The sequence below is a fragment of the Equus caballus genome, chromosome 7 (genome assembly GCF_041296265.1).
Source record: "Equus caballus isolate H_3958 breed thoroughbred chromosome 7, TB-T2T, whole genome shotgun sequence".
NCBI lineage: Eukaryota > Metazoa > Chordata > Mammalia > Perissodactyla > Equidae > Equus > Equus caballus.
The window spans coordinates 73,768,572-73,791,528 of record NC_091690.1 but is presented as its reverse complement, the minus strand read 5'-3'; the positions used below and the strand labels follow the sequence as shown (position 1 = coordinate 73,791,528).

The 22,957-nt window shown below is 48.2% G+C and overlaps 1 protein-coding gene across 2 annotated transcripts in view; it reads right to left on the bottom strand.

Moving 5' to 3' along the window:
• Nucleotides 1-6,792: 6,792 nt before the first annotated feature.
• The window catches only part of CLPB (ClpB family mitochondrial disaggregase), a 135,913-nt gene continuing 119,748 nt past the window's right edge, over nt 6,793-22,957 (bottom strand). For both annotated transcript variants that reach the window (XM_003365377.5, XM_001917473.6), the window contains 9 exons: nt 22,553-22,630; nt 21,247-21,302; nt 16,004-16,048; nt 15,474-15,635; nt 9,843-9,999; nt 8,936-9,009; nt 8,658-8,777; nt 8,330-8,434; nt 6,793-7,926 (listed from right to left, as the gene is read on the bottom strand). In XM_003365377.5, coding sequence (XP_003365425.1) covers nt 7,678-7,926; nt 8,330-8,434; nt 8,658-8,777; nt 8,936-9,009; nt 9,843-9,999; nt 15,474-15,635; nt 16,004-16,048; nt 21,247-21,302; nt 22,553-22,630 — 1,046 coding nt within the window. In that variant the 3' untranslated portion in view covers nt 6,793-7,677. The remainder of the gene's footprint in view (nt 7,927-8,329; nt 8,435-8,657; nt 8,778-8,935; nt 9,010-9,842; nt 10,000-15,473; nt 15,636-16,003; nt 16,049-21,246; nt 21,303-22,552; nt 22,631-22,957) is intronic.

Here is a 22,957-nt window from a genome sequence, read left to right as displayed (position 1 = left end):
GAAAATTGTTGAAATATAAAAAACATGAAAATAAGTCTGAGGAAATCACCTAGAATGAAGGTTCTTTTTCAAATTCACCTATTCTTTTTGGATACTGTCCTTTCTTGCCTTATGATTCCTAGTCTTCTAATTCTCTGAACATTGTAAACATACTTCTTTTAAATTCAGACTCTTTTACTACAATTCTTGGAGCGCAAATTCTCCCATTTGCTGCATCTGCTGCCTCTTTTTTCCTTCATGGTGGTTTGTTTTCATCTTGACATCCCAGTAACATTTGAGTATTGTGAATTTGGACCACACTCTCACAAACATCAAAAGTATTAGTTTCTTCATAGGCAACTCTTTCTTTCATCCCTGAGTGACGGTAGCCTTTTTTTGTATTTCCCTCTTGATTCCCAGGTCAATGTGTAGTGTTTTTCTAGACTTCACTTCACAAGGAAGTGATCCTTTGAGACTCCTATCTCAACGTTGAAGCCCTAGCCTTCAGCCATTAGGCCTATAAATTGGTCCCAAGTCTCTATGAACTCCTTGACCTCCACTCTCACACACCCTCTGACTTTCGGATTCCCATTCATTTCTGGCACTTTGGGATTTCCCATTTTTAGTTTCAAGCCTAGTTGTGTGTCAAACTTTTTTTTGTCGTTGTTACATATTATTCAATATTTCTATGTTTGAGGTGGGAAGGAGTTTGCCTGGAACTACTCTGTCTGTTGTATATTGGTTAGAAGCCACCCCAAACTATCCCGCATAATGCAATCAAAGGGTGTTTTAAAAATAATTTAGTTTATATCATTGTGAAATTTCAGTTGTACATTATGGTCAGTCACCATATAAATGTACCCCCTCATCCCTTATGCCCACCCCCAACCCCCTTCCCCTCTGGTAAGCACCAATCGGTTCTCTTTGTCCATGTGTTACTTTATTTTCCACATCTGAGTGAAATCATACAGTTTTTCTTTCTCTGTCTGGCATATTTCACTTAATATAATAACCTCAAGGTCCATCCATGTGGTTGCAAATAGGACGATTTTGTCTTCTTTATGGCTGAATAGTATCCCATTGTATATATATACTGCATCTTCTTTATCCAATCATCAGTCCATGGGCACTTGGGTTGCTTCCATGTCTTGGCTATTGTGAATAATGCTGCAAGGAACATAGGGGTGCATGGGTCTCTCTGAATTGTTGATTTCACGTTCTTTGGATAAATACCCAGTACTGGGATAGCTGGGTTGTAAGGTATTTCTATTTTTAATCTTTTGAGAAACCTCCATACTGTTTTCCATAGCGGCTACAGCAGTCTGCATTCCCACCAGCACTGTAGGAGGGTTCCCTTTTCTCCACAACCTCTCCACCATTTGTTATTTTTTGTCTTGGTGACTATAGCCATTCTAATGGGTGTAAGATGATCTCTCAGTGTAGTTTTGATTTGCATTTCCTTGATGATTAGTGATGGTGAACATCTCTTCATGTGCCTGTTGGCATCTGTATATCTTCTCTGGAAAAATGTTCAGATCCTCTGCCCATGTTTTGATCGGGTTGTTTGTTTTGTTGTTGTTGTTTGAATTCTTCATATATTTTGGAGATTAACCCCTTGTCGGATATGTGACTGCAAATATTTTCTCCCAGTTGGCAGGCTTTTTGCTTCACTCCTGGTTTCTCAAAGGGTCTTTTTAAATACAAATGTGCACATTTCATTCTCTTAGCATGGCATTCAAGGCACTATGGAATCAGGAAACTTGCCTCTCGAGTTTCATTTTCCATCACTTTCTCCTCTTCTCCACACCCATATGGTCTCTAAACTGCAGTTACAGGCAGTAACCCTTCGCTTTCTTTTGTCTCATAATTGTATTTCGGGTGTGTGTTGATGGTAGTTAACTTACTCATTCTGTAGTTCACACACTATCAGGATGGGATAGCAGGAACTGAGAGTAGTAACTGTATCTCCTGAGAGCCTAGATCCATAAAACAGTAGCTTCACATGGCTTCACCTCTGCACAACGCAGTGTAACACGACTTTAGTTAATTTTATTAAAAACGTTGTTGAGTCTAATTAGGTTTGCACTGAATTATATATTAAGAATCGACATTTTAATGATATTGTCTTTCTTTCCGAGAATCTGGTATGTCTTTTCATTTGTTAGATTTTGTTTTATGCTCTTAAATATGATTTTTTTGTGAAATTTATTAAGTATTTTATAATTTTGAATAGGTAACAAATTAATGATTCAAAATTTAAAAGTATAAAAATGAAGACAGTGAATTTTCCCTTTCATTGCTATCCCCTCTCTACCCTAGTCCCCTCTCTTCCAGAGGCATTTCAGGTGTACATAAGCAAATATATACACCTATTTGTTGCAATTGTGAATGGAATACTTTTTCTTTCTTATTGTTTCTAGTTGGTTATTGCTAGAATAGAAAAAAGCTATTGATTTTTGCACATTTATCTTTTATTCAGACACCAAATTTCCTTATTAAAGCTAATAGGTTATAGCCTCTTGGATTTCCTAAATATACAGTCATATATCAGCAAAACAAGATAATTTGTTATTTTCCAACATTTATATCAATTATTTAGTTTTCTTGCCTAATTGCTTTCACCGGAATTTTCAAAGCAGTGTTGAACCTTGTCTTATTTCAGACTTTAATATTTACCATGAAAAAGGATGTTTGGTACTGGTTTTCGATGAACAGTTTCTTTTCTTTTTACTTAGAGCTTTAATTTTTCAAATCATACTTAAAGCTGTAAAATCTTATCAAATGCTTTTTCAGCATATACTGATAAAATGTTTTATCTCCCTCATTTAAAAAATTTTACTTTGAAATGATTTTAGACTTACAGAAAAGTTGCAAAAACAATACAAAGAGTTTCTGTATACCCTTCACTCAGATTCCCCAAATTTTAACACTTGACTTTTATTTTTATCATTCTGTGGGTGTATATACATATATATGTATGTGCGTGTGTATATATAGAGTTTCCTGAAACATCTGCAAATTCGCTTTATCTTTAACCTCTAAATACTTCAATGCATATTTTATAAAAACAAGGTCATCCTCTTACATAACATATAAAAATACTATCAAAATAAGAAAATTAACATTAATATTAATCTATAGACATTTAAATAGTCAAGTTCTTGATATACTGGATTATATTAATAAAATTCCTGATACTGAGGCTTGTGTTGCTGAAACCAACCTTACATGATCACAGTGTACAATTCAACTTTATTTGGAACTTCCGCATCTACAGTCACAGCTGGGACCAGGCTATGACACTCTTTTTGCACTTCATCAGGTCTGAGTATGAATCTCATGCTGGCATTTAAAAATCAACTGAGCATCTTTCTATCTTTTCCCATGGTCTGAAGCAGTGTATACAATTAAACATCACAACTCATCTGTTACTTGGGCTGGGTGATGGCTACAGTGGTGGTGGTCACTTTGTGACAATTCATTGAACTGTACACTTGTTATTTGTGCACTTTTCCATACAAATTTCAATTAAAAAGTTTAAATAAAAGGATACAATCTTTTAAAGGATAAAATTTTAAAAACTTTGCAGTTTCTTCTTTGGTAATTTATTGGTCTATTCAAACTACGTCTTGGGTCACTGTGTGCCAGGAAATTATCTATTTGCTGTTTTCAAATTTGTCGCCATAGAGTTCTCCTAAAAATACTTTAAATTCTTCCACATATATAGTAATGTCTGATTTCTCATTCCTAATCTTGTGTTTCTTTGCTCTTTTTTCTTTAATTAGGCTGAGGAGGTTTTATCTACGTTATTAGTGTTTTCAAAGAATCATTTTTCTATTCATCCTTTGTCCTCTTTTTTTTTTTTTTTTTGGTTTCCTACTTTGTTTACTTCGGGTTTTATCTTTATTGGTCCATTTTCTATTTTCTTATCATTTGAACATGGATTTTTTCTAAATTTCTAAAACAATCACTACACATCTTTAAGTTTTCTTTTTGAAAAATACAGGTGTTGGGGCTGGCTTAGTGGCACAGCAGTTAAGTTTGCACGTTCTGCTTTGGCGGCCCGGGGTTCGCCGGTTCAGATCCCAGGTGTGGACCTATGCACTGCCTATCAAGTCATGCTGTGGCAGCATCCCACATATAAGATAGAGGAGGATGGGCACAGATGTTAGCTCAGGGCCAATCTTCCTCAGCAAAAAGAGGAGGATTGGCGGTGGATGTTAGCTCGGGGCTAATCTTCCTCAAAAATTAAAAATAAATAAAATAAAACAAATAAATAATAATTAAAAAATAAAAAACAAGAAAAATACAGATGGTACATTTTCATTTCCAAGTCCAGTCTCATGCATTCCAGGGTACTCAATATACTCAATAAGGTGTCTGGGTCTTACTCTGCCCCGTTTGCTCAGGGGTCCAGTCCTGGCAGGTTCTACTGCCTGGCCACAAGCACATGACAAATAAGCATGTGCTCAGTGAACAAATGATACTGTTCTATCCTAGGACCCACTGTGAAGATCTGTGCTTGCCACAGGGCCCACCCATCCCACCAAGTACCAGGAGCATGCGTCAGGTGCTGGCACTGTGCCAGGTTCTAGGAATAGGACAGTGAGCTGAACAATTGGTATCTGCCCTCCTGGAGCCTACATTCTAGTGACAAAGACAGATACAGAACTAGTAATACAAGCAAGCCGAGTATTGCCTAGCGTGCTATGGAAGTATAAGAGGGGTCCAACATCACCTAGGAGGTCTAGCCAAGAATCCTAAGAAGTGATACTTAAGTTCCTCGAAATCTGAGAGTCTAGCCTGTCCCCTTGCCTCCTCTCAGTAAGGTGGCCACTCTGCTTTCTTGTACAAAAGTTATCTGGTTTTGAGTTACATGCCTGCTGCTCCTGCCACAGTTGAATGAACCAAGGGACTGACAGCCAGGCATAAGACCTTAATCCAGTAGGAATGTCCCATATAGGATGGTCACTGACTGACTCAATTGGACATTTATATTGGACTATATATGAAGTGAAGTCTGAACACTAAAAAGAGTGAAAGGAGAAGAAACAGAGACAGCAGGAGACAAAGAAGTAGAAAAAGAATAGTAAAGTCAAAATAATGGCAGTTACAACCTCGTGGTATTGGATTGGAATTGTCGGTATCAATATGAACTCATGGCTTTTAATAAAATACAGATGGATAGATATAACAATAAATGCAGATGTGTGATGCATGTGTTCATATACATACATATATTTCCCAGCTCTGTGTGCTGAAGAGGCCCGGAAGCAATGACACTCCAGTACCAGTATCCACACCTAGTGCCCAGATCTTGGTTTCTAAGTACCATTCTCGAATAAAAGAAACCAGGAGCTGCTTGGAGAAATGGCTGATGTTAGGGCTGGGACAGGAAAAATGTGAGTGAACTTGGAACATCTTGTGGTGTCAGAAAGTAAGGCACTGCTAAAAAAAAAAAAAATGATGGGGGCAATGTTGAAACAACACAGGAGCCAACCTGAAAGTATTCCCAATGGCCAAACTAGGTCAATATGAGCAATGATATTAACTACATTAGTATCAGATTATAACCCATAGAATAAAACAAATTTCCATTAGTTTATACTGTTATAAATAAATTACTGAATAAGTAAATTGGGGAAAAGAGATAGCTGTTCCTTACAGTAGAATACCAATTAATACAGATGGATAATGAAACCGAAAGTCATCACTAGGCAAATACAACACGAAGACTTGTAAGCAAGGACCATTGAGAGATACTAATATCAGTGGGTAAAATTCTAAGGATAAATAAGACATTTGCACAGCTTTGAAGTATCTCACCATAAGGTTCTTATTAATTTCAAAGGAGAAATCAGTAACTTTACAGCGGAGAAACCTGGCACACACCGCTTCAGCCACGTGATCAAAGTTAACATCTCCCCCGCTAGGTCTGAGGCACTGAGAAGGCATGGCATCACTTCTGGGGTAGTCTTACCAAAACGCAGACCCTCAATCTAATCAGGTGAAAACCGCAGCCAAACCCAAATTGAGGGACATTCAACAAAATAACTGGCCTAGACATTTCAAAAGAGTCAAGGTCATGAAAGGGACAGAAAGATGGAGGAACTGTCACAGGCTGAAGGAGACAAAGGGAGCATGACAACAAACTGCAATGCGGGATCCTGGATTGGCGCCTGGACCAGAGACAGGACATCAGTGGGAAAACTGGCAAAACTGGAATGTCTACAGATTAGTTAGTAGTACTGTATCAATGTTAATTTCCTGGTTTTAATAATTATACTATGGTTTTGTAAGATGTTATTATTAGGAGAAGCTAGGTGAAGGGTATCTGGAACTCTACTATTTTTGCAACTTTCTGTTAAGTCTTAAATTATTTCAAAATAAGAAGTAAAAAAAGAAGAAATAATAAAAAAGAAGAGCAGTCACTGAGGTAGGGAGCAGCAGACTCAGCTCCTTGAGGGACCAGACGGTGACTGCTGGAGCATCTGCTGGAGCCCACGTCCTGACTTCTGACTGCTTGATACCCACCGTGTTGTTATGACATTCCTCCATCACTCACGGGACTTTGATTGCTGCCCCTGTTTTCTGCTTCCTGAAAGAGACTACCTAACACCAAAAGAGGGTTCCACAACGGCCCTGCAGGGGGAGGATAACAGGGTGGTGGTCAATTGTGGCTACTGCAGATGGTGCCAAAGGATGCACCACGCCCGCTGTGCCCTGCTAAGCTGAGGGTGAAACATGGTTGGTCTTCGGAAAACCCTCGGGGGATGGCGTGCAGACCCTGTGCGTAGTGACTAAGACGCAGACTGCACACGGTGCTGTTTATTCCAGGCTAACTTAACTGGGACAGTACAGACAGGGCACAGCCTGATCCCACGACCTCTCCCCCTACAGCTCTCCAACATCTATGTTGTCCGTCTCCTGAAGGAGGCCCCCCAGAGCTGAGCTTGCTTGGTCATCTGGTACTGCTGTTTAGTCCCAGAGTAGAGCAGTCAGCCTTCCTCCTGGAGGTGCCCACGCTGGCCTAGTTCCGAGGCTGGAGAAACATGGTCTAGCCTGACCCCAGCACGAAGGGTGAGGAGGAGCAGTAGCTATGATAGGGCGGTGGAAGGGGGAAGGGTTCTATGGGCCCCTTCCCCTTGGAATTTTAGGGCATGGGCAAGGGGTAGCCACGGCCTAAACTGCAGAACCTCTGTGCCTGGGCCTCTGCACTCTTCGTCCACTGTCCGTGGAGACGTTCTGGGGACTCAGCTGCATGAAGGCCAGCAAAGGGTGGCAGGTCACAGCCTGGTCCCCATCTTCTTCCAGCCAGATCTGTTCTTAGCTGCCATAGTTCTGAGCTTCCAGGGAACATGATAAAGTTCCAGAGACTGTGGGGCTTGGGGATCATGCTGAAGGACAGAGATAAGGGACCTCCGTCCCCTCCCTGCCTTGAAGGGGTGGAGGGCAGTTCCTCTCCTGGAGACTTGTTAGTAGGTTTGGGGCCCACGATGAAGGGGCCAGGGGAGGGCAAAATTCCTGCTTTCGACTTGGGGCTGAGGAGGGGTCCTCCAGGGGCTGTGAGGAGGTAAGAGGCCTTAGGCTGGGTGGAGAAGAGCGAGAGGCATGAAGGGAAGCTAGGTCGGTTCCCATGCCACAGCTGAGGGGCCTTTATTGGATGTTGAGGGCATGGAGAGGCAGGTAAAGTAGATGCTAGAGGGTGTGGCACACCTTCTCAGGGTGTAGTGGTGCCCGGATGTCCAGTTTGCGGGTCTTGCTGTCCTTGTCGATGATCTCCAGCCGCAGCTTGGGTGGACGCTTCTCAGCCTTGGGGGAGGGCAGTTCAGGGCTCTTGAGTAGCTGCTTGTCTGAGTCCTCCACAGTGATGCGCAGAGTACAGCCCCCCGGCAGAAGGTCCTGCTCGTAGGCAGCCGCCAGCTGGTTCACCACACGGCGCTCTACCTGCAGGCAGTAGGTGGAGTGGTCGTCACTGCCAAGGCCGGGGCCAGCTTGTGGCCTGAGCCCAGAGGCCACACTCTGTTACTCATGGACAAGTACTTACTCTGGCTTCAGTTCTCTCATCTGCAAAGGGCTAACAACACAGAACCTGTAGGCCTGTGCTAACGACTCAGTGACGTCAGTTTCTGAGGTTCCCAATTCAGTGCCCCATCCTGGTGGGAGGTCATACTCGGTTACCCTCCAGGACAGGGGTTTTATTGATCAGATTGTGTTTTTGTTCTGAAGGTATGAACAATTCCAGCAGCCAGACTCTAGGGAGACAGGCTGGGAGCCCCAGGACTGGGTCTTGGGGCAACAGGGAGGGACGTGTGGAGGTGCCTCACTTCTCCCAGGCACCTGTGCTCACCTCATGCTTGATGGAGCGGGCGCCATAGTGTACATTGTAGCCGTCGACCAACACGTCTGCCACCTCGCGGTCCCAGAGCAGTGTGATGTTGTGCCTTTGCTTGGCCTGAGACAGGTTAGATAGGAGCATGGCTGCATGTGGCCCAGTGCTTTCCATCTCTCACCACTCTGGCCTGAGGCCTGGGCCTGTGAGAGACTATGGGCTCCCATGGCCACTGGCCCCACACCGCTGTGCTCCACCTTTTGGGAGGGGGTGTTTCAAGCCCAGTGTTCCCTGCTTTCCAGTGGGCAGATGTCCCATCCCCACCCATAGCAGGCCCCACTCTTACCCTCTTGGCCCAGAAGTTCAGTTCTTTGTTGACTAGCTGGATGAGCTCCGAGTGGCAGAAGGGGAGGAAGTAGACGATCTCATTGATTCGTCCCAGAAACTCATCCCTGCGGAAATGAGCCTGCAGGGCCAGGTTAGGGGGCGGTGAGCTCAGCGACCCGGAGTGGGTAAAGGAAATTACTGGACTCCAATGGGGAAGAGTGGGGGGCTTCCATATCTTTAGGATGGCAAAGAGGACCCCCACAACCCAAGGCCCAAGCAAGGACAAAGACCTCTTACTTTTAGGATGGGGCGAATCACATTCTCCTTGAAGTTCTTTGAGATAGTGATCTTGTCATTAATCTGGACGTCCCCTGTGGAGACAGAATCATAAATTGCCCATTCCCCACACCCAGGGAGCTTCGGGAACTGTGCCTGCTCCTGGGCCCCATCCACGAAAAGAGCCCTGGTCCTGCTCCTGATGGTCAGTGTGATCCTGTCAAGGTCTCAGGCTCTCCGGGCCTCAGCCTGGTCTCCTCACCCGAACGGTGAGAGGAAGGGACTGGGTAGTTTTTAGGCCCTTCCAGCTCTCCTGTGCTACAAAGCCTGGAGTTCCTGAGGGTGGGAGATGTGTGAGGGAGGGGAGGGGAGAGGAGAAGAGTCAGGACCAAGGCTTGAGTTCTGACTTGGAAGAAGGGGGTTGGAGGTTCAATCCCAAACAAAAAGGTGACAGACATGGCCTCCTGCCTGATGCTCTCCCTTTCCAGCACTCTCCAGGGCCCACCAACACAGGAAGCCTCTCTAGCTGAAAAAGGTTGTGTCCATCTCTGTATAGTTTCTGATCTGCCATTCCCCTTGTTGTACCAAAGTGTCTCTATCTGTTGAGTGTGCATTTCTTCAGTCCCCTAAGACCCCGGCCTCTTCTTGGCCCCTCGCCCTGGGGTGGCTCTGTCCACTTCTTTGTCTGAAGCCCTTCTGTCACCCGAGAGACTTGGAGCTCTCTTGAGGAAGTGGTGGTAGTCTCTCTGTCTGTCTCCCTCCACTATCTGGTATGGTGCTTGGTGTCTGGTCAGCGCCAGCTAAGGACAAAGACACCTACCAGGACCTTCACCTGGGCCCAGGACCCCAGTGCCATCCTTGTCACCAGATGTACCAGAGGCCTGGTCACTTGCCCAGTTGCCCAGAGGGCTCAGGCCCTGTGCCATACCAAGGTTCTCGGCGATACGGTTATGGCTCATCTCCAAAGCTTCCTGCCTCAGCTGCAGTGCGTGCTGTGCGATCTCATCGCTGGCCACATTGGAGGTCATGATGAAGATGGCATCCTTGCAGTCGATGGTCTTCCCTTTTCCATCAGTCAGCCGGCCCTGGGAAGGAACAGTGACTGCATGGTTAGGGAGCTGTAAGGCTGGGTATCTCTTCCAGGAGGTCTTTCTAGAACCCCTGTGCCTCCCCCTCCCCCTGGCAGAGTCAGCTGTTCTCTCCTCTGGGTTCTCTGAGCACTGTTCTCACACCTTGGCTGCAACTGCTCATCCACTGAGGGGCTCCAGGTGAGACGGCACGTCCTGTTGGGCATCTCTCAGGGCACCCAATCACCCTTGGCATCCAGAATTCAGCCTGATTACACAGGCATCCATCTAACACACTTTCCTGGAGGCCCATTCTGGCCAGGCTCCGTGCTGGGGCACTGGGGACTCATTGAGCCTTCGACACGCTCCCCGTGTACAGGAGTGAGGCCCCGGAAACAAGCAAAGACAATTCAGTGGGTTAGGTGTCATGGTAAATGGAAGCCCTGGTTGCTGCAGGAGTTCAGAGGAGGGTATCCCACAGGGCCACGTGAGGACTAGATAAATGAACTGAAACAGGGACAACCTGTGCATCTTTGGAGCTGTCCTCTGGCCCGACAGAAAGGGCTAGAAAATAAGGCTCCTCTTTTGACCAACTTGAGAAGTTTCCTTGGAATCTTCACCTCTTTCTAGACATAGAAGAAAGCACCTATACTGGAGACAGATGCACCATGGAAAGAGAAAAGGAGCAACAGCAGAGGGAAGAGACAGAAGAATGAGTAAAGTACAGCTGTCTGTGGCCATCCAGTTCAAGGGCAGGGAGCTCCGCCCACTCAGCAAATCCCAAGGCCAGCACTGTACGAGAGCACTCCGCAGTCATTCACAGCAAAAGCGACAATCAGGGCCTCAATGAGAGGAGCAGATGGAATAACAACAGGGACTCTGATGGGGCACGTCCACCTCCACCACAGGTGCCCTACCTACTGCTTTCCGTGCACTAAACGTCACTCCACAAGAACAGAGGCTGGGTCCTCTGGGTTCTCACTGGGTCCTAGAATTGTCTCTGGCACACCGTAGGTGTTCAGTACCTGCTTGCTGAATGGCTGAACCCTCACAACCCCTACAAAGAAACTGAGGCTCAGAGAGGTTAAGTAACTTGTTCAAGGTCTCACAGTTAGAAAACAGTAGAGCTGAGGCTAGAACCATCTGACTCCAGAGCCCATGCCCTTCCCTCTGCACCAGGCCCCTGAGGTTATACCTACAGCGCTGGATAAATAAGGCCTCATGCAACTTTTAAAATAAAATTTTCTCAGAATTCTGCCAAATTCAGTTTGCTTCCTTTGATCCTCACTGGAGAGAAGCAACTGGGACAGGTGTGGGGAGAGGGAGCCCTGCATGGGATTTCCTCTGGGTTGCAGACAAAGCACAGCTCCTGCCAAGCTGCAGACCATGGCTCTGGGTTGGGTCAGTGACCTCAGCCTGTCGGCTCCTGCCTGAGCCCGCCTCGCCGGCACCCAGTCCTCCCCAAGCCTCTCCCTTGCCCTGGCGGTGGGGGCTTGCCTCAGGGTCAGTCCTGGCTTCTAACGCCAGTGCAATGGCAGACCAGCTCTGGCCCTCAGCAGCAAGAGAGGAAGGAATGTTCATTAACTGAGCACCTACTGCATGCTGGGCATGGTGTCAGGTGCTTTTCAGCCTCGCTCAGAGGCTGCTGGCACAGGCCTCTAAGAAAGTGTTAGTTCCAAGGCGGTCTACTCCAAAGTGGCTTCGCGATCCAGGTCCTAGTCGCTCTCTTATCCATGCCTTGGGGCAGGAAGAGGGGAAGGTAAGGGTGCAAGTGGATGTTCCTGAGTTTTGCCATTAGCTGTCCTGCTTACGGGTTACAATATGACAGATTCTACTCAGGCCAATTCTAGTTTTGGGGACCAGGTCTGCATATGTGTGTGATGTGCCCAAGTGTGTGCACATGACACTGTGTTCACAGAGTGCAACCCTGAGAACTGAGCGCACACACTGCTGTACTAGCCAGGGCAATAACCAGCGGCAATTTCATTCTGAGAGATCAAAGCTCTGCTCTTAACTGGGCATGAGGATGGGTCCCAGGTGGGTGAGGGGAGCAGGTGCAGGGTATGACTGACCCAAAGGGTGACTTCCACAGTGCTCCTTCTCCTCAGGGTCTTTGGCAATAAAGATGTGCCTCCAAGAGGGAGCTGTCACTGTCCCACCTCCCAGACAACTGGAGTGCGCACGTCCTGGGTAGGGGGCGAATCTTCACCCCAGGGTTATAGGGGTTGCTTTCCCACTATCTCACGTACGAATCCTTGAAAGGAGGAGAAGAGGGTGGGCTCCCTGGGGGCCAGTCTCTTCCTGGGACTTGGGCCCTGTGCTGTAGGCTCTGAGGTCACCAGCAAAGTGACCAGCATTAGCCCTGCTTGGTGTTTTGGTGAGAGCATTGGGCCTCCTGCTTTTCTGGGTCCAAGCTTGGGAGAGCTGGGCTGGGTGGGAATGAGGGGCTTCCCTCATGCCCCCAGACCGGATTAGGTGCCCTTACAACTTCCCGCTACTTATCCTAGAGCAGGACTCACCATAGTGGGCTCAACTGCTTTTTGCTTCCTGTCTCCCGCACTCACCATGAACACCGAGGCAGGGACCGTGCCTGGTCTGTGTCCCCTCTGCCCCACACGGAACCACATTCTCTCGTTTGCCTCCTGCCTCTCTGGCAATTCCCTCTTTGACTCTCTCCTGAGAGGTCACAAGGCTCTGTTTAGCCCTCTCTTCTCCGCACACCATACTCTCCCTGGCTGAGAGATCTCATCCCTTCCTGCGGCTTCCATCCCCGCTGTGCTGAAGCACCCCTGAACCTCTACTTCCAGTCCAGACTCTCCAACTGACGAGCAGCGTCTTGGACACTGCCATCTGGCTGTCCTTCAGGCATCTCCTTCTCAACAGTTTCAACCCTCAGCTCCTCACCTTCCTTGCCAATCTGCTGCTCGTCCTCCTGAGTTCTCTGCCTCAGTGGATGGCAGAAGTAGCCATCTGGTCACCCAGGCTGAAATCCTGTCACTGGTCATCCTCGGCCCCTCCCTCTCCTCACATTCAATCACCGAGCCCTGCACAGCTGACCTTCTGGTAGCTGTCTCCATCCCGCGGCCCTTGCTTTAGAGCAGGCCTCCCCAGCTCTAGCCTGGATTCTTCAATAGTCTCCTTGCAGCTCCCCTTTCTTCCTTCCAGTCCATTCTCTCACCGCTGCCTACAAGATCTTTATAAAGTGAAAACTTGATCATGTTTCTTTCTCGTTTAAAGTCTTTAAAGGCTCCTTATGATCTACCAAATAAATCCACACTCGTTTGCCCGGCATGTTAACTGGCCCGTCTACCTTACCCACTCACCTCCACCACTCTGTTCTCGCCTTCCCTGCAAGTGGAGCCGAATGAACAGCTATGGTTCCCTGGATAGACCAGGCTGTCTCATGTCCCTGTGCTTCCGCACATTAAGTGTCTGCGGCCGGCCCTCCTCCATTCTGTTCACCTAGCAAATAGTTACTCATCCTTGGAAGGTTTGCTGAATTACTGCTGAATTAGTTAGTCAACAGAGCAGTTCCCCTGCCTCTGTGGGCTCTGGGAATGGCTGGAGTAAGCAAGGTCCCTGTCCTCAAGGAGCATACAAGCATAAATCTGGCTGAGCGATCTGAGATGGCAGCTTTCATCCACAGAGCCAAGAGCATAAATATCAGAAACTGCAGTAGGCTGGCAGGGGCTGTAGGAAGGAGTTATTATCAACTCCCAAAAGGTAGTCAGTGGAGTGACAGCAGCTGGGGAGGGGTGGATGGGCTTACCCGTTAGGGTGGTAAGCATCTTCCAGGTGGGGCTGGTTGCATTTCAGTCAGCAGTTGCCTTCCCTCTGCCTGGGCCAAGGAGGCCATCAGAGGTATGTCTCCAGGGGTGTCAGAGGCCAGACAGGCTGCAGTGCTCACCCTCCCCGAGCTGGGCTCTCTCTTCCTGTGAATTCTTCACCGCATATCTACCTCTCTCTTTCGGGCCTAGCTGCATGGAGTTACTATTTAAGCTGGAGGATCTGTAACTGGACTGCCTGGGTTTGAATCCTGGATTCCTTCTTCCTAGCTGTGTGACCATGGGTGTATTACCTCTCTCACTTTACTTCAGTTTCCCCATCTGTTATAGGGAGGCAGTAATAGTAACTATCTTCATAGGGTTGTTGGGAGGATTAAATAAGTTGATACCTGTAAATTTTTTAGAACAGTGCCTCATACATAAAGTGCAAAAATGTCAACTACTATCGGGCCTCTTTTCCACCCGTCTACTAGGCAGGCAGTTCCCGGAGGCCAGGTTTGAGTCTCGTCCATTGCTTGTACCTGAATCCCACTATGAGGGTGGAACAGAGTGGGAGGTCTCAGAGCACAGGTGTGGGAAACTGAGCATGTGACCTTTGAAGGACTGGCCTGCATCCCTCAGAGAGGAGTCCAGGGACAGGGAGCAGCTGAGGGGCTAGAAGACAGCAACAAAACTGCGGCAGGGGCAGGGATGCTGGGCCAGGCGAGGAAGGTGGGGGCAGCTGTGGGGACATTTGGAGCTGGGCCTTCCTGGCTTGGTACCTGGTGTGCTATTTCGTTCGGGGGAGTCCCTGCCTGCACCTCATCTAGTGCACTTATGACAAGGGAAGCAAAACCCCTTCGTGTTTTCCCAGGGCTGGAGGGGGCTCAATGGAAAAGGGGGCTGGACTCCATCAGCCCACATGCTGGCTAATATAGTCCCTGCACGGGAGCAGAAGAGGAGCCTCATGCTTGGGTCTGCAGGACCCCTGGACAAGACGGAGGGCACCTCCTCCCACGATCAGAAGCTCTCCATCCCCTGCTCACGTAAGGTGGGGTACAGATCTTGGCTCCTCCATATGGTAGCTCTGTGGCCTTGGGCAAGTCATTTATAACCTCTCTGAACCTCAGTCCCTCCATCTGTAAAAATGAGACAGTTTCTACCTTGCTGGGCTATTGTGATGATCAGCGATAACATCTGTAAAGTCTTTAGCACAAGCCCAGTACGTGGAATGTGCTGAGTGAAGGGGAGTTCTGCTCCATTTAAGCTCACTCCACCAGTGGGGGGACTGTCTAGCTTGTGATGAGCCTGGAGTTCACAGAAGAAAAGGGCTCCATGAGCCAGAAAGGTTCCTAGAGCTTATCTTGGATGCAGCCTCCTTGTTTGTCACATGAGCTCCCTGAGGCCTAGAGATGGAGCAGAGCTGGAACTTAAAATTCAGGTCTCTCTCTCTCTCCTGGCGCCTCTGCCCCACTCTGTCTCTCTAGAAGGTAGCTTAGGCAGCAACAAAATTTCAGCTCTTGGCAGTGCTGATCTTCCCTCGAGTGCCCAGCCTGGTCCTGGTCGAGAGGGGGAGAAGCCACATCTGCTAAGGGACTGAATGCACACATCGGGAGCAGCAAGTTGAGGAATGATCAGACAGGCCTCTGGGCCCTTGGTCCCTGCTGTTCACAGCTCCCCATACCTCCAGGTGTCCCCTACTCTATCCCGGCCCAAGCTGACTTTCACCTCATCAAACAGCTGCAGCATGATGGTGAGCACATCTGGATGGGCCTTGTCCACCTCATCAAAGAGCACCACAGCGTTGGGGCACTGCTTCAGCTTCTTGGTCAGCTGGCCACCCTCCTCGTGGCCAATGTAGCCTGGTGGGGACCCGATAAACTTGGCCACCTGGTAGAAGGAAGAAAACATGTGAGGAAGGCCTTTCTATGCTTTCAGTTTCCAATATGGGACATGCACGGGAAGATGGCTTTATACGCAAAGACTGCCTGTCTCAGCGAGGACAGCTGGGCTGTCTCCCGGAGTGGCAGGAATCCTGCCATGATGGGAGAGCAGTTAGATCTTCTCTATGTTTATTCCTCAGAGCAAATCCTATGCAAAACAGATCAGTGACCATGCTGCACACGTATGTCCCCAAAGGACAAATCCCAGGGCTACCAAATTATATCAGGCCCAAATGACAAGTCACATCAAAATACCCAGGCAGAGCCATGTTCACAGACCCCCCAAACCAGGCTCCACCGAGGACTCTCACTCACCTCATGCCGCTCCTGGAACTCAGACATGTCCAGCCTGATGAAGCCCTGTGTGGAAACAAGCAGGAGTCCATTCAGAGGCAGGAAGGCAGAAGGAAGGGTTAAGGAGGAGAGCATCTCACAGGTCCCCTAGGCTTTCAGACCCCACTAACCCAAGGTCTTCTATCCCCTTCTCATGATATATTTTTTTCTGGCTCCTTGTCTCCTTTTCTGTGTATTCCTTCCCCACGCGATTCCCTCATTTGCTACCTTAACAAACCCAAGTCACGTCCCTGCCTTTCTAAGTCTGGCTCAGAATGTCTTTTTTCAGGCTGGGTTCTACTGAGGTGATTATCACATCATCCACCCCGACTCCCCATCCACCCACCCACCCCACATTTCCAGAGGGCATCCTGTGTGTGCTGGGCACTGGAGCTACAATGGTGGACCAGTCCTGGTCTCTGTCCTCGAGGACCCACCCATCGAGTGGGGCAGGCAGACGTGGACAAAGTCAGTCACGATCAGCGTGGACAGTGATGAGATGGAGGGGAGTACCAAACACCCTGACAGCTACGTGCTGTCCTCGACTTGGTGAGTCTGTGTGGGCACATGTCCCTTTGTTTTAGTTTACTTCTTTTTTAAACTAACAAATCTACGTATTCACATGTCTTCATCTAAGAGCTATCCATAATGTAGCCTGCAGCCCCTCCCTGTCCACCGTTAAGCCCAGGGGTGTTTTCCAGGGAAGTGGCCCCTGGGGTGAGGTGATTAGGCCCAGGAAGAGGACATCTTGTAGTGTGGGGTTTGTGAGTTAACACAGGCAGAGTGCCCACTCCTTTCATGAAGAATTTAGCGATTTAGGGGGTTATAAGGGCGTTCGCAGGTGCCCTGTCTCTTGAACCAGACCAGCGTTCCCCACAATCCCCCAGGCTCCTGTCCTACCAGCACATGCTTCCATTCAAGAGAATGCACTCACCGAACATGCTTCTCCTGAGAGCTGGGGGGACGGGGCAGTAACGCTGAGAGTCTTATTATATATGTTATTTTTTATATAAATATATATGTTATAAATATTACATATATATTATACGTCTGAAACCCAGGTCACATTCTAGCTCAGCTGCTGGTCAGAAATTCACTCAGTGACGTACTTCTAGTTTCTTCTCTGTCCTGTCACTCTGCACCCAAGGTACAGGGTGGCAGAAAGAACCATGGGCTGGGAGCCGGGGACTCAGCTTCCAGTCCCAGTTCTGCCACTGTCTGTGTGGCCCTGGGTATGCTATCTCCCCTTTTTTGAGTTGTAGTCTCTTCCTATGTAGCAGGCCCTTGGTTCCTCTCTCTGCCTCACTGGGGGCCTGAGGAGAGGACCTAACCCAAGAGGTGGGAAAGGGCTTGGGGAAATTATTAAGGTGACATGGGGGTGATCACTGCTATCAGAGCACACGGGGCAGGAGCCAGCAAGCACTGCTACAGGGCTCCGGCAGCTCAGCCAAGAGAGAGGCTTCAGGAAAGGTGGGGGGATGGACATGGGGAAGGTGGGAGTGCTGCCCAGAGGGAACAAGGGGCTGGGAGCCACGAGATGGGTGTCTGCTGATGATAGCTGACAGTCCCTGGGGGCCTACAATGTGCCTGGCAATGTTCTAAGGAAACTATAAAGGGCTTAGAACATGTACAAGTCTATGAGGTAAGTACTATTATCATCCCCACCTTACAGATGAGAAAACTGAGTCACAGATTAAAGTAACTTGCTCAAGGTCACCCAAGCTGGGCCATCTGGCTCCAAGCCACTATGCCCTACTGCCTCCTATTTCCCACTCTGTTAATCAGCTGGGATCTTGGCAGTCTTCATCTGAAGGGTTCTGAGCCTGGTGCCCAGCTAGCAATCAAGGTCGCAGGATATGGGGAGTACGGACTGTAGCGCTTACTTACGTCAAGTGACCTGGGTTCTAGTTGTTCTACTGATTTGCTGAGTAACTCTGAACAAGTCTCAGGGCTTGATTTTCTTGGCTGGAATAATTTTTGTTTCACATGATCTTAGCTCAGGGTTATCTAGAAGCAGGGCAGCAATGACAGTAATATCCAACATGCACTGATTGCTCACCACGTGCCATGAATGGTGCTTAGCATTTTATATCATTATCTCATTTAACCTTCCTATCAACCCAATGAGACAGGCACATTAACGAAGCCATTTTACAGTGGAGAAAAGAGATGTAAACAGAGATCACAGCCAACTCCACAGGGTCGTTTAGAGTTGGATGTGAACCCAGGCAGGCGGACTTAGATCCCTGCTTTGATCCCTTCATCACACCACCACTACAACCCCAAGTCTTCAGGGCTCCACCACCCTCCTCCAGGATGAGACCACAGAACACCAGTAAGGCTCCTTCTCAAGGATTATTAACCCTAATAATGGAAGTTAACAAAGCTGCTCAATTTGGGAGAAGTAGTAGAAACTAAAGAGAGAAAAAAAATAAGCTCACAGATCTGACAAAAGAAATTATATAAATGTGCAAACAATGCCTTGTGAGGCAGCCTGGTCTGGAAATGTGACTCTTTACAAATGAGAAAACTAAGGATCAGAGAGCCAGAACTCAAATTCAAGTCACCGACTCCCAGGCCAGTGCTCCTTTCATTTAGGGAGATCTACCGTCACTGGGCCCTGTACACGACACCTCCCTTACATCATTCCCTGGGTCCTATGGCATCAGGTAAATCTGTTAGACAGTAGACAGCTTACAGTCCAGGCCTGGCAGCCGTTTTTCTTTTTTTTTTTGAGGAAGATTAGCCCTGAGCTAACATCTGTGCCCATCTTCCTCTATAGGTGGGACGCCTGCCACAGCACGGCTTGACAAGCAGTGCATAGGTCCGTGCCTGGGATCTGAACCAGCAAACCCCAGGACACTGAAGTGGAGCATGCAGACTTAACTGCTATGCCACCAGGCCGGCCCCCAGGACTGCCAGATTTTGAAGGCAGATCTCAAACTTGCCTGTCACAATGTTTATGCTAAACACAGATTCTGTAATGAGTTGGCCCACAAGGCTGGTACAGGTAGAGTTCTAAAGAAGCACTAACTATGATTTAAAAATAAAATATATAGATGGTTATACTGGGCTTCTCAAGCCTCCATCTCCCTATGTGACATGGGGACAAACTGACAACTTCAATATCTAGCCTCCTATTGCAGCTGAGAACAACGGTATTGAGAGAAGAGTTGAGAGACTGGATTCTGATTTTACTTGTTTCTCTAACAAGTGACCTTAAACGAGCCCCTTAATGCTGTAGGGTCTCAGTTTTCTCATTTGCAAAGTGGGTCCAATTTAGCATCTATGCTATCTTCTTCATAGAATCAGAAAAGATGGTCGATGGGGTTCTGCTGTGGAAAGCACAAGGTGACGAAGTATGAGACAAAGGATCGATTGGGCACTTACTGTGTGCTAGAGCCTGAGCTGGCTTGTTCAGATTATCTCACTTGATGCTCACAACAACCTCAGACACAGGGTTGGAGAGCTTCCCTTTGAGGCAAGAGAGCTGAAACTTGGAGGGTGAAAGCCATCTGCCCAGGGCCAGTAGAAAGCAGAACTGGAACCTGCACAAAGGAATGGCTGGCTCCGGAGCCTTGAGCACCCAGTCCCTGCCTCCAAGGGCTGATGGTGGTCCTTCCGTCTCCCAGGTGAGACGTGTTGAAGGGCGCCATCGTCACGCTTTCAGGACATCCTGCACTGGCGTGAATCTGTCTCTCGTCTAGATGCTCCAACTGAGAAATTACTTGCATCATCAGTCTTTTAACAAGCCCTTCTCCTTTCTATACCAGCACGTCAGCAGATCCTTTCCTCCTCCTTCTACTGTGTATGAAGACATATTAAGACAGCTTGGATAAGGAGATTATAATTTGTAATTAAATATTAACCTTTCTGACAGTATTAAAATTAAACCACTCAGAATTCTTCATCCCTAATCAGGTGGTTCCTGCCCGTAACTGCATCTTCCCTAATAGTCTTGCTAGTTTATGGCCCTTTCCAGAGTGCTAATTGTTTCAATTGCTGCCAACCTGATGAATTGTCTTAAAAACGCTATTTCGGTTGGAGCATATTAGCATGCCACGCGCTGCTTCTTGCCTGCCTGGCTGGCTCTGCTCTGGGTTTGGTTGAGGCAGAGCACAGCTACTGGCAGAGCCAAGGAGGCTTAAGAGCCTTCAGCCAGTTATAAGGCAGAAGGGGGCCAGGGATGCAGCTCAGGAGGACAGAGCCTCAGCTACCTGGTTTCTGTGGCCGTCAGGCTCTCAGGGACAGCTAGGCCAGAAACAGGACAGGAGGTGTCCAGGACTCTGCTGCTGGGGTCATTTGGCTGGCAGAGGCTTGGGAAACTCCTAACTGCCTCAGCTGAGGAGGCTTTCCATAACTAGGCAAGGGCATCTGAGATCGTGGGCAGTCTCCCGTGGTGGACAGTGGGACTTCAGCCTCCACATGGAACGCTGGTAGAAAGAAGAATGTTTGGCTTCAGCTGAAATGTTTCTGCAGTCTCCAAGGACTGCTCTCTCTGACATTTCTCTCTGTGTGAAAGCATTTCCTGTCAGCCCAAAGTCAAACGAGCATGCCTTGGAAAGCCAGAGTCTGAACAAATAGGGCACAGGGACAGCACTTCCCCATGCAGAATTCAGGCTCCAGGTCATGGGGGAAAGAGGACTGTGACCACCCTACAGCTTAAGGCATAAGAAACCATGTTGAAAAGCTCCTGTAGGATGGAGAGAGCAACAAGGCTTCCTCTCTTACAACTTGTTTTCTCCCACAGGCCCCAAGATTCCAAGACACCCTCTAGCAAGGCCTTGAAGGCACTGGACAGTAATGGTATGTTTCTAAAGCTGTTTACCCTCTCCAGACTGAGTTCCTCGGGGCAGGGAGAGTGTCTTAATAACCACCGTATCTTCAGCATCTAGTACAATACCTGGCACAGAGTAGATGCTTGAAAATATTGTATGGATGAATCTCACCGGGTTCTCCTAAGTGCCCCAAGAGTGAGGCAAGGCAAGGATTGTCTTCATATTTCACAGATGAAGAAACCAAGGCACAAAGAGGTTGGATAACTTGCCCAAATTCCTGGAGCAATTGGTGGCCCAGCTGGGGCCAGCACTGAGGCCTGCTTCCCAGGCCAGGGCCTACCTTTCCCATTGGCTATTGCTGAATTCAAGGAGCCTAGGACTTTTAGGGCTGGCAGGAGTGGCAAGGTCTCCATGGCCTACAGATCAGGCCTAGGTCCCAGCTCTTACCTTTTTGGCGTCTTTGTGCATATATTTGGCTGTCTGCTTGGCCAGCTCTGTTTTTCCTAGTAAGAAGGAGAGGAGAGGTGTTGGGTTAGGACCAGATGACTATCTCCTGGAATGAAAGAATATTAGAAATGCATGGACACTGGAAATACTATATTTTATGGTTGGGAATGTTGAGGCTCAGATAGGGTCGGTGACTCTCCCAGTCTCTGAGGGAATTAACGGTGAAGCTGGGACCAGAATCAAAGTCTACACTGCATCTTGATTTTTCTGTGGATAGAGATTGAGGCTTTTTGTCTACAGGAGCATCCTAAGAATAGGCGGTTGACTCTTATAATCCAGAGCCAACTTGTTCTTTCAAGTCCAGCACAAACCTTGCCTCTCGGAAGAGCACCCTGACTTCCTGGCTCACTGCCCTACATCTCACTAGACACCCATGGTCTTGTCATCCAGCCTGGCCCAGGAGCCACAGGCCGAAGAGAGGCAGGGAGGGGATGAAGTGCAGCTCTTCTTAGCTTCATAGCCTCTTTCTGTAACATAAAGAAGGAATGACAACACCAAAGTAGTGGCTCTGAAGTGCCATTTGCTATGATGGTCAAGCCCCTGGAAGTCATTGTCTGGTATAGGAAGTCAAGTTCTACAGTATCATAGTGAGATCATGGTAACCTTTTGGGACTCTACATCTGAAGGAGAGCTAGGCCCAAGAAGATGCTGAGAGGGGAAGAGAAGGAAACACACACATGAAGATCCCCCTCAAGACAATGGTGGGAGGTGGCGGTGCAGGTGGGGCGGTCTGCAAGGGCGGAGAATGAGGGGGTGAGAATGATTCAGATAATCGAGCCTGAGTGGTTAGAAAAATACCCAACCCATTTTATTGTAACCAACTTTGCTATGCACCTAGCACTGTGCTGGCCATCAAGGGCTTTCTTTAGCTTCCTGGAGGGTTATATCCCAGGCTGTACTGAATAAGGTTGGTGTGCTGGGCAGTGGAGGCAGTTCAGCTGTTCCCAAAGGGGAGCCTTGAGGGATGCAGAGTGGCTGGACAAGGCTAATAGGCCCCAAAGGGCCTGGCCCTTCAGGTGAATTAGGCCCTGCACCACAGCTTCCAGAGGGAGGGCCATAATTCCAGCTGTTTCTGATATGTCGGATGACCATCCTGCTGGCTCTGTAGTTTGGAGGCAGTTGTTTTGGGAGCTGGAGTTGAACCAGAGGTGGGTCGGCTGACCCTGGCCCACAGCAGCTGGGGCTGTCAGGTTTGGGCAGGCGCTCCCCCGCTCTCCTTCCCCACTGGCTGATGCGCTCCCATTACCTATTCCAGATGATCCCAAGAAGAGGAAGACCAGAGGGTGTTCTTCGTCGTACCAGCCATTCTCCTTCCTCCTGATCGCTATGGCCAAATACACAAGACGGGAGGACAGGGAGGGAGGCAGATAAATCAATGACACAAAAGGCAGGATAATTATCACTAAGTATACAATATGTTTTACTGCTCTGCGCCCACTCAAAGTCCTCACTACCATTAGTGCTGCCTAATCTGATTAGCTGGCAAGGCCCCTAGAGACACCTAATCAGGTTAGCATGGATTTGGAAAGCTGCCCAGAGCAGATTTCGGATAAAGTTTTCCAGGATGAGCACTCAGCGTTGCCAGGGAAACTGAAAGGCGGGTGGATGGTGAATGGAGGTGAAGGGGGTGGGGGCTGGTGAAGGAGAATTC